The sequence below is a fragment of the Artemia sp. Qi Xiang Cuo genome, chromosome 4 (assembly GCF_049724085.1).
Source record: "Artemia sp. Qi Xiang Cuo chromosome 4, ASM4972408v1, whole genome shotgun sequence".
Taxonomy (NCBI): Eukaryota; Metazoa; Arthropoda; class Branchiopoda; order Anostraca; family Artemiidae; genus Artemia; species Artemia sp. Qi Xiang Cuo.
Window position 1 is genome coordinate 87,113,881 of NC_142797.1, and position 11,883 is coordinate 87,125,763.

General features: G+C 34.0%; 1 protein-coding gene across 1 annotated transcript in view; it reads left to right on the forward strand.

Moving 5' to 3' along the window:
* LOC148953583 (uncharacterized) overlaps window positions 1-11,351 on the forward strand; it is a 54,944-nt gene extending 43,593 nt beyond the window's left edge. The window contains exons 9-11 of the mRNA XM_089087744.1: window positions 1,540-1,640; window positions 8,621-8,743; window positions 11,156-11,351. Coding sequence (XP_088943870.1) covers window positions 1,540-1,640; window positions 8,621-8,743; window positions 11,156-11,265 — 334 coding nt within the window. The 3' untranslated portion in view covers window positions 11,266-11,351. The remainder of the gene's footprint in view (window positions 1-1,539; window positions 1,641-8,620; window positions 8,744-11,155) is intronic.
* Window positions 11,352-11,883: the final 532 nt, after the last annotated feature.

An 11,883-nucleotide genomic window follows, 5' to 3' on the forward strand; every position in this document is an offset into this window, starting at 1 on the left:
AAACCAAGTTACAGAGGTACACAATCGATCAATTTACTCCCTACAGCCACTACAAAGTTAAGAATAGCTTTATTTCTATAATATTGACTATTGACTATAATATTGACTAATTATTGACTTTCAAAAATCAATTATAAATTTAGTTTGCTTTGAAAAAGTCACCCGACATTTACAGAATCTGATGCAAAAGTATGTTAAACAAAATTAATACATGTCAAAGTTTACGCGTTGTAGCCTGCGTACCGGGGTTTCGACTAACAGAGGTTCTTTTAAGAAACTTCGAGATACAGAGGTAAACTTTGACCTTTGGTGGTAAAGTGAAAATCAAATGACGACTTTTCTACTGAATTTCGAGTTATAAAGTTAATTTTCGAGTCACTTCGACTTGCATATGACCGCAAAATTATTCAATTTATGTATGGTTTTTCTTCGACGTAGACGGGTTTTTCCAAGGAGATTGAAAATAATTTGACATATCGAGGATTTCGATTTATCAAGGTTCAAGTTATCGAGAATCGACTTTTGTAAGTGTTTTTTTATTTACAAAAAGTTGTGTTTTTTACAATTAATATTTTTTACAAAACGAGATTTAAATTAAATGTAGTTGTGTTCCTTGTGAATTACTAAACAGTTAAGTCGGAATTGTTTCCTAAGAGTAGTTTTTATTTATTCTTCTCTGGAAAATGTCTGTCGATAGCTACGTCACAAATCAGTTCTTAAGAAGTATCGAAAGTTCTTAAGATCTTAAGAAGTAACGTTCAGTTCTTAATTAAAGTCAATCAGTAAAGTAAAGTAAAGTCAAGTTAAATTCTTAATTAATTAAAGTTAATTAAAGTAAATCAGTTCTTAAGAAGCAACGAAAGTTCTTAAGTTCTTAAGAAGTAACGAAAGTTTTATTGGGAGGCCTAGACTAGACCTAAACTAGACTAAGGCCTAGACTAGTATTGTACTCATGGAATCATGAGTCTCTGAGTTTCATGAAAACTTTAACAGGGACTTAGCAAAAGTCTGGTTTGAACTCAAATTTAAGTGCCACTTTTACAGGCTTTTAAGGCCCGGTTCTGTTTCCACCCTTTAGCACAGTAAATAATTTGTTAAATATCAATCTGGCGAAATTTTCTTATGAAAAATCATAGCGAAAGGAGATGATAAATGTAAAGTGCTCTAGATCTTAATTAGGAAAAAAGGAACGGTACTGGAAATAGAAAAAATATTTTCTGTCGGATATAAAACAAACTAGCCAAAATATTAAGATATGGTATAAAAGAGCTTTAGATAAAGGTCAGTTTTTTCATGGAAATGGAAGGCCTTTTGGGGAGTCTAATAACTCCCTCTCCCCTCGACTTGTCCAGGAGGGCTCTTGTCAAAAAATAGAGTCGTAAATATTTAAGAAAACATGTTATTTTGCTAATGATAATTGCCGATTGTTGTTTTGAAGGGTTTCCTGATGTAATTGTTGTAACTTGTTTTTTTCTTTTTTTGAATGAGTCATTGTTGTTTATTCTTCTTGTTTTTTTTTTTTGTTTTTTTCGTTGATAGGGACTTCACAAATCAGCCTCTAAGAAGTGACGGAAGTTTAATTGGGAGCCCTGCGCCAAGTCGACAAAGTATTGGGCTCATGGGACCATCTCCGTTTTTAGGTAATTAATAACTTTTTTTTTAATTTTAGAGGATCATTATCAAAAACCTACAGAGCGAAAATTGTTACTTTTGTGGATGAATTCTTTTTTATTTTCGTTGTTCTAACAAATACTAGGGTTATCTTTTGTATTCCTGTTGTTATTTTTTTTTCTAGAAGTTGGATTGTCTCTAGTTGTATTTGCATTCTTTTGTATGCATGCGGTGTTTGTCTTTTTTGTTTTCCTTCTTTATTTATGGTTATATATGCCTTATTAATTTAATCCTTCTAATTGTATTTGTATTCGTTTCTGTGTTTTCATACTTGTGTCTTTTTTGCATTCCTTTTTTCTGTATTGAAATTGAAACTATGATGATTAATTTCTTATGCAAATAGTACTTGTATAGTGTTAATCATACGAACCAGAGACTGTACAAAGAAATATATCCTGCCTTAATTAGCGTAACAGACACATCTCAGTATTTTAGTATTTTTGATTTTTTCATATGAGCTGCTGCGTGAGGGCAAAATTTAAAGTCTAGTTCTGGATTAGGGCTATGCTATGGTTCATTGGTGCTTCCTTTTCATCTAAGTAAATCAACAAACACATTTTATGTGTGATAGACGGGTGAAAATAGACATGCATTCACGCAGAAGAAAGATTTCCCTTCCCCCTTTTTTTGCAAGACCAAAGATCTTTAAAAAGTTCAAATATGTATTCGGGAAAACATAACCATTTTCTGAAGAAAAAAAATTACTTCTAAAAATCAAGTTAAAATTTTGGATATCTTCTGTCTTTTAACATAATTTTTTCCGCATTTTCGAAAGGTCTATGTGGAGAATATGTACGACCCTTTGTTGTTTTACAACAGAAGGTACATTTTTAGCTCAATCGATACTTCAGAACTTTCCCTAAAATTTGGAATAATCCTACGAGCGAAATTGTTCCCTTATCCTGTTTATCTTTTTCACCATCATTAATCAGCAAAAAAATTAAGCTACAAATGATTTCATAACATTCTCTTTAGACTCCGATGCCGCGCCGGCGCATACATTGAACGCCTCTGACGAGATGCCTGGTCGGCTACCGCCAGTGTCGTAATGTACCGCTGAAATGACGCGGCCTCGTTCGGCTGACTGAATTAATTTTCGCCAATTCTTTATTGCGTCAACAGCAATGTTGGAGCTTTTCTTTTCTCGTGTGGCTAAGGATTTCAATTTTCCTGCTTAGAAATCATGTGCAGTTTTCAAAATTAAACAAACAAATTCGAATACAAATAGTTTGCAAGAATTCCTTGTGCTTGCAGGGTGAGTTTTTATTCGGCACTAGTTCTTATAGCGCACCCACTGAATAGACATTTGTCTTTCGAATAGACACTAGATTAATTTACTGGTAGGAACTTGAAAATTAAGGACCTCTCTATTTCAAGACACCTTGGTATGGCAAAGAATCAATATTTCTAGAGTCATTGCCATAGGCAGGCGTTCATAAATACTGAGGTTTTGATTTCGTGACATAGCAGCGTTCCTTGAAACGGGAGGTTCTCTAAATTCTCAAGTTCCTAACTGTTAAATTCTGAATGTAACATTGAGGACAATTAATGTGTTTCCTTATTTATCATAAAATACTGGAATTGTAATAACTAGGAGCAGTTTAGGAGGTGTATAATTACAGGAGGGGGACCTATTTCAGACATCGACAGAAATGAATGGGAAGGAAACTACAAATGCAGGTCTTCCTAATCACCATCTCAATAGTTATATCTATTATACTACTTCTACTAAGAACTCACCGCAGAAAGAGCCGCCTCAGGCCAACACAGCTACGCATGCTCCTCCTCCATCCCAATCTATTCAAAGCGTCTCTCTTTAGACCATCCCAGGAACTTCCCACTTTCCTTGAATCGTTCTTTGTGACATCCTTCCACCTCAACCGCGAACGACCTGCTTTCCGTTTTGCCCTAAACAGTTGGCCAAAAAGGACAATCTTCGACAATCTGTCATTCTTCATCTGCAGAATGTACCGTAGCCATCTCAGCCTTTCTCTCGTTGTAGGCCTAGAAAGCAGGATTAAACCACACTTTTCGTATAGCCCACTTTCTGAAATACAGTCAATCAGCGGGGTACCCAGTAAAATCTGTATACAATTTCTCTGGAAAACATCAAGGAAATTTTCATCTGCTTTTCGGAGCTTCCATGCTTGAGAACCATATTTGACCACTGTCATCACTGAAGCTTTCAATATTCTAATCTTGATTTGCAGACTTATGTTCCTATTCTTTCAAACTTTTTTTTTACTGTGAAAAAAATACTTTAGCCTTGACTATTCTATTTTTAACATCTTCACTGTTCCCGCCGTCTTTACTAATACTACTACCAAGGTAAGTGAAGCTGTCCACCTGATCAATCTTTTCGTTACCCAACGTCACCTTTTCAATGGAGATAGAATACAACCCTGCGTAACTCCTGATTTAATATGGAACCAGCTGCTAACCTCATTTCCGACCTTAATCACAGCAGTGTTATTCCCGTACATATTACTAATCACTCTAATATATTTGTCTGGAATGCCATACAAGGATAAGACCTTTGCTAAAGCTCTTCTATCAACAGAATCAAACGCTTGCCCATAATCTAGAGAACTGAGGACCAAAGGTGTTTGATAACTCAGACACTTCTCAATTATTAACCAAAATATGAAAATTAGGTTGACACATCGTCTACCTTTTCTAAAACAGTACTGTTCTTCTCTTATGACTTTTTCTGCAGTAGCTCTTAGTCTGAAAAGTATCATATTACTAAACAATTTGCTACCTACAGAGACCAGACTAATGCGTCGATAATTTCCACACTCACTCTTATCACCTTTCTTATAAAGTGGCTTAATTGAGGTTTTCCTAAAATCGTTAGGTACTTCCCGTTTTTCAAAAATCATATTCATAATCTTCAGTAACTTATTTCTAACCTCAGAGTCACCATATTTAATAAACTCATTTACCACACTATCCGCACCTGGTGCCTTATTATTTTAAATCCTTTTAGCACTGTCGCTAATTCTTCCTCACAAAAAAAAAAAAAAAAAAAAAATCTTCCTTCACATCCAAGGTTTCACAAACTTTTTCATTTTCCTCTATATCATTTCCTGCTACTATATCGTAGCTTAGCACATTCTCAAAATGTTCCGCCCTTTTCTCTTTAACTCTTTCCTTATCAATAATTGTGGCCCCGTATCCTATCTTAAACTGGGACAGGTCCGGATTGACTACTCCCTCTCAATTTATTTACTTGCCATTATATCTATTATACCACCTTGAAAACTGATGTATCAGTGAGCACTTTCGTTCTGCCCTCCTTTCTTCCTTGAAGCATTTTGTTTGCTTGGTGGTGCTGGGATGTGGTTGCACTTGTTCAGATGTGACTATCCTATTTCACAATGGCTGCAAAATCACAGGGCTTACTGAAAGCAGTGGATGAGAGAATGGCACTGCAGGTAGGGATGGGCTGGAGCTAGAATTTCTAATAAACTTTGCAACTTGCCACTAGCTTCATGGGCTAAAAAACCTTTGGTTGGTCTGTATTTAAGAGCACATATCTTCATTATCAAAGCAATCTGGATTGAAAGGGGATATACCTTCCAAATCCATTCTGGATTTTTGACCATCCACATATCCATGGATTGGTTGTACTGACACTTGGGTGGGTCAGAGACAGAAATATTCAATGGTTGCATACAGTGACTGCAATGGGTTGGTATTGTCAGCAATATGGCCCCACGCTCTTTGGCATAGTTTATCACATTTGGACGAAGATAAGCATCATGCTTCTCTGGTATGAGTATCATCAGGAGAAGCATGCAAATGCATCACTAAATATTTGATGCAGTTTATAAACATAGAACGTTTGATCTACCTATGAAAATAAGACTTGCTATTCCTAGCACAGTGTTACAAAGATAGCCTCTTATTTTAAAAAATCCATACTTTCAGGCTTCCAAATTTATTTAAAAAAAACATAATTACATAGTGGATCAGTGTTATAAAGTTGGTCTGTCTATTCACAAAAAAAAAATTCGTTAAAAGGCATTTCAACCGTGGAAGGCCTAGACTGCAGCCTAGCGTGGAAGTAAGACTTCTATGGGTGGGTAGGGCAGCATTTGTAAAATTTAAAATGGATAAATATGTGGTTAAACTTAGATATTTGTAAACGCTTTGAGATTTTTCGGGAACAAGGTCCCAAAAGCTCTCCTGTATAAATCTGGTGTTAATTAAATAATGATAAAAGAAGAAAATACATAATATTAGGTTTTGAGGATAACTGCGGATAACAGCCAGCGACTCGCGAAGTTTCTAACTCATGAATAAGTCCAAATCTGTTGTAAATTAAAGCTGGGTTTTGTGAAAGAATGATCAAAACTTAAATGTTTGCGGTCAACAATGATCGTGCCGGCGGTGCGCTGTCGACATCTCACCGGCGGATGTGCGGAAAGATTTTTCGTGCCACTGCTATTGGCCCTGCCGCCGCCGGCCTTCCCTAATTGGCGCGTCACCGGGTTCTAATTCTGTGGATACAAAAAACACTACACCTTCATAGGAAAGCTACGCCTTCCTTAGCTCTCTGGTGCCGTATGTTTTTAGCTTTATTTTCTCTGGTATTTCACCCCCGCCAGATTTTTTTTTTCTAAATACTTGCCATTTATGTTGAAGCTCAAACATTCCCGCTTGATATGTTTAGGGATGGCTGATCTAACAGACTTAATTCCGAACGTGTCCATGTTTCCTAAATTTAAAATATCTGCCTAGAATACGTTGTATTCTTTTACCAGATTGATTCGAATTTATTAAAAATTAAATTAAAGTTCATAATTAAAGGTTTGCAATTAAGTTCCATGTTTATTTGGATTAAACGTGTAATGTTCTGAAAGTAGCAGTAGCAGTAAATTAGGTTTGCAATTAAAGTTCCATGTTTATTTGGGTTAAACGTGTAATTTTCTGGAAGTAGCAGTACCACTGAGCCTTTTGATTGCAAAATGATTTTATGACTGTAATATGGTAGGCAAAGATATTTATTATGACAGTTTAGTATCTAATTATCTTCCACAGTGGAATCATCAGCTAAACTATATAAAGCATACGCACTTTTGAATTTTTGTACCTTGTGCGTTTATGACGTCCTTTTTGGCAACATAAATACAATAATTTCGGCGAATTTGCTACCAGTATGCTAAATATCTTCTTGGCATCCCATCTTTGGCAAGTAATTCTTGTGCTGCTAAAACATTTGGCACAGCAGACATTATTGGCAAATGCACATTTGCCAATTGGCAAAGACCCTATTTGGTGAATAGCAGCCAAATGCTATTGTCAAATGCACTGAAGCATGTAACAACGGGGAATTCATAGATAGCCACGGTGGTTCATTTTAAAGCAACGAATATGCCGTCTTTTTGTGTTATTATTGTGCTAATATTACATTGTGAATTTCGCTTTTGTTTTGTGTTTTCCTTCTTCCTTTTCTCTTTCTATATTATACTCCTTTTGTCATTGTATTTACAACTGATCATAAGACACATTAAATTTGATTGAAATGCAAAGAATGCCATTGTGGCCATTTGTGAAAAACAGTTCTTTTGTGTTGGGCTTATTATGAAGCTAATTAAAAAATAATAATAATAAATATAATACAGCCAATTTTTTTATTTTAGTTTCTATAAGCTTTTAATTACTTATTCAACGTAATACAGTGAGTCCAATTGCTTTTCGAATATAGTCCCTTCATTCTAGTTTAGCAACACTGTAACCAAGTTTCCTTAATTAACTAAATTAGCCGAACAGAATAGTTATGTCCTCTACAACTGAAAATACTAAAACAAAAAAAATTGCTTATCTACAATCATAGACAAAGAATATATAATAAAAAGTTATCTATTTGCCCTATCTTACAATGTTGAAAAAAAGGTTGGGTATCCGGGTGTCTTTAGGCTATGTGTTATGACATTATCGCGTGGTAGGGGCCTAAGAAACTGAGGATAGACGAGCAGAAGCACTAATTTGATTAACACTTTCAAACATTTTCAGTTGTACGTCTTTATTGCATATGTTTTGTCTGTGTCATAGGGACCTAGGGTGTTGGCCCTAGGTCCCGTAGTAAAATTTGCACTGGCCTGAGCTGCTTCAAAAGCTTTAAACCCAACTAAACGGCTGGGTTACAAAAACATACCCATTGTGCTTTTTCGTCAACATATGTTGTTTTATCCTCAGTCGACAGAGTAAACAAACGCTATTCGGACAAGTCTTATTTGATATCCAGGATACCTTCATAAGTTTCTAACATAGTTTACTTGTACTAAGAATATTAAAGAAAGTTTATCTGGAAACTGATTGCTCATCCTTGGGCAGGAGTGGAAAAAAAGAGAGAAAAATCAATGTTTTTCAATTGGTTTTAAAAATTAACTTTTTGATTTTGCTGGGTAATGCTGGATGACGCTAGTTATTTTTCCTCAGAGACAAACCTGAGTCTCTTATAACTTTTTCATGCCCTCTTTTAGAGTTTTTCATTCTTTTTTTGTTCTAGATTTATTTTTTGAGGGCTGAGTTTGTTAAGCCAAGTTTGCGATGTGCTTGTCCATTTAAACTGTCCTTAAATTTGGTAATAAAAAATTATATCTACTCGTCAGTAAGTTCACCGAACAGTGAAATCCTTGTTCATTCCTTCTTTTTTATTCAATTTTTTTTTATTTATTTTTTTAATGGTATCCGAGAATTATGGATTAACATAGAATTGGAAAAAAACAACATAAAAATTAGTTATCATCATTTTCCTCACTAGTAGAGTTTATAAATTCAGAAGCCTAAAGAGAAAATCCTCACTTCCCCCTAAATGGTGTTTTTGCTTATAAAATTTACAGTATTTTTGTAATTCTAATCAAACAAGTAAAATTCTCAAATAATCAGTAGCTTCTAAGTTTAAAAATAAACTCCGAGTAAAACTACATTATTTTTGTAGGTGGGTCTCAAACTATTCCGAAGACGCCTTTAAATATGACGGGATTTTCTACATCTTTCACTGGACCACCCACGGTTGGTTTAGGACAAACCCCAAGAAGCCCTTTTCAAAGCAGCACTTTTGGTAAGTTAAAAACTGGAAAATTACCTAGTACCTCTCAAACTAAGTGTTGCTTTAAATATGACGCCATATTTAAGTTTAAATATAACGGAATTTTCTACATCTTTCACTGGACCACCCACCATTGGTTTAGGACAAACCCCAATAAGCCCTTTTAAAAGCAGCACCTTTGGTAAGTTAAAAACGTGAAAATTAGCTAGTACCTCTCAAACTAAGTGTTGCTTTAGATATGACGTTATATTTAAGTTTAAATATAACGGCATTTTCTACATCTTTCACTGGACCACCCACCATAGGTTTATGACAAACCCCAAGAAACCCTTTTCAAAGCAGCACTTTTGGTAAGTTAAAAACCGGAAAATTAGCTTGTACCTCTCAAACTAAGTGTTGCTTTTTCCACAGTGTTTTCCACACTTTTCCTGAGTGGTACTATTTTCAGAGAAAATTCCTCATCTGAGGGGTTGCTACGTAGAATTTCAAAGACTGATGCAATGGAATTTGTGAGTTTCAGCAGAAGTTTGGTGGTGTTTTGTTGAATTGTCTAGCGTGAAAGATTTGACAAAAGAGCTTAAATACACATTATTTTAGACCTAAGTTCCTCCTATACCACCAAAGGTACCATGGCATCCAAAAAAAGCTGTCAGTCATTCATAGTTAGAAAGGAATTCCTGTGTATGTGCAGTTATGCGTATGGTCCGTATACACCGTATACATAATTCGGTAGATTATAAAGAACTCGTTAATTAATAGTTAAATTAGTAATAAAGACAAAATTACAATTAAGTTTTGTATTAGAAATATATAATTGACGAAAAACTTAGTTTATTTTAAGTCAAAATTAAATTTCTATAAATTTACACAAACTTTAAAATATGTACAAAAATTTCAGTTTTTTCGCTTTTGGAAAAAGCAGGTATTGTATATTAGGTTCAGTATAAGACAAAAGCAGCACATGCTTGTTATACCATTTTGGCAAATGCGTGCCTGGCACCATCGGCCAGTTCTAAGCTAAAAAGACCCCCTACCAATAATTACCTTTGCATACCAAATTTAAATACTGTTATACTGCTTGGTGTGCAGTTGGGCAATGACCTTAAATGGAATTCCCACATTTCCCACTTATTTAAGTCAGGTTGTTTTCTCCTTAACTCTTTCTCTCTTCTCAAACGTTGCTCCATATCAATCCAAAACCTTAAAATAATTTATTGTTCTTATATAAGACCCTGTCTGGAATATGCTTGCCCTGTGTGGCACCCTTGGTTGACCAAAGACCAATGTTCTAAAATTGAAAGTATTCAAAAAAGAGCAGTACAAATTATTCTGAGGACGGCCTATACTACATACAATGAAGGTTTGGCTAGACTTGAACTTATTACATTGGAATCACGACGTCACATCCTTACCATGAACTTTGGTCTCAAGTGCCTTAATTCTGACTATCATCGACGTTTTCTCCCTCCCTTTAAAGAAAATCCCCCAACCCTTCCTAATATAAGGCGCAATGCTCTTAGAGCTCCAAATACCCAACTGGACCTCTATCCCCAAATGTTGACCATGAGATACAAAAACTCTTTTGTCCCCTATTTTGTTTCCTATTTTAATAATTGATATAACTTTTCCCCTGGCATCTGTTTTATTATTGATTCAATTTTTTGTTTTATGTTTATCACATAATATTTGATTTGTTATGGTAATTCTAACATGCTTATGCTGGCTTTTGTGTTATTTTAGCCAATAAATCATATTCTATTCTATTCTAAAAATGTGTATAAACTCACAAAAAGTTAAGAGTAAAAATACTATTATACCCTTTTTTATCAGAGTTGACTAGGTTCCATGTATTTGCCTCAAAATAAAAATGGTCCTAAAAAATAATAATAAAATCTATAATAATAAAATAATAATAATAATTTATAAATACAAAGTATTGGTAAAAAAAAAGTAATAAAATAAATCTACCATTGGACACTTTTATGAAATATATTACTAATGTAAATATATTTCAAACTAATTAAACGAGAATGATTATTTAAAGCATAATGATAAACCAAAACTAAAGAATTCCTGAAAGTTTCGCCAATTTTTGATGCATTGATCTTTAAATTTTCAAATTAGTTTTTTAAATTGTTGATGTTTAATTTGATAATTAATGTTAAGCTATTAAATTAGTAATGTTAAATTATTAAAAATTGATAATTATCAAGTTACGAATGTTTAAATTATTAAATCCCATTAGTCAAGGATAATTAGGACAAAACTTATTCCTGGTGCCAAGATTTTGTACTTCTAGTGGAACTTTGATGCTCTGATAAATTAAGAGAGATAATTCCTTGAAGTTTTTGGAATTTTATGAGTCAATCTTCAAAATGTCATTTTAATGCCTTGTTTTCTTTTATGAGTCATTTTTTTTTTTAGGACAAAGTTCATTCCTGATGCCAAGTAGTGGATCTGCTACACCTGGTGGAACACCTCAACAGTCGTTTTCTCTCGGGTCTCCTTCAGGTGTGAAAAGAGGAAAAAATTAGCCATATTTCTTGAATATTTTGGCTTATGTATTCTCTGGACATATTTTCTTATACTTTTCTCAATGAAAATTAAAATTATGTTGATAAATTAAGCCTGTCAGAAAATTATCTTCTTTTAAACAGAATTTTCGAGGGTGTTAGATACTGTACGCTTAGGATAGTCTTTACATAGTCTACAAGCACGGATCTAAGTGAAAATTTGGGTGGGATGGTCGCCTCAGAATTATAAGTGGTGTTCAGACCTTAGACATTGAATATCTCTAGAAAAAAAAAGAGAAAAATAAGACACGTAATGGAAAATAAATCCAAATTATAGGAAATAAAAATAATATCATAAATAAATGTAGATTACCTCTAGCCATTTATAGTTAAAACTAACCTTTAAAAAATGAACAACAAGACTTTTAAAGGTGCCAAAGAAGCATCGAAATTCTATTTGGAAGATTTTTCAAGGGTTAGGTATAGACAAAATAGAATATTCATCCGTTAAATAAAAATTTGCAGGTCTGTCAAGAGAAACAGGTTGGAGGGTCAAACAAGTCGGGTTTGATTTTTTTCTTTATTATTATTATTATTATAAACAAAAGGTTTTATATTTTAAAATTTTTATTCTGTTTT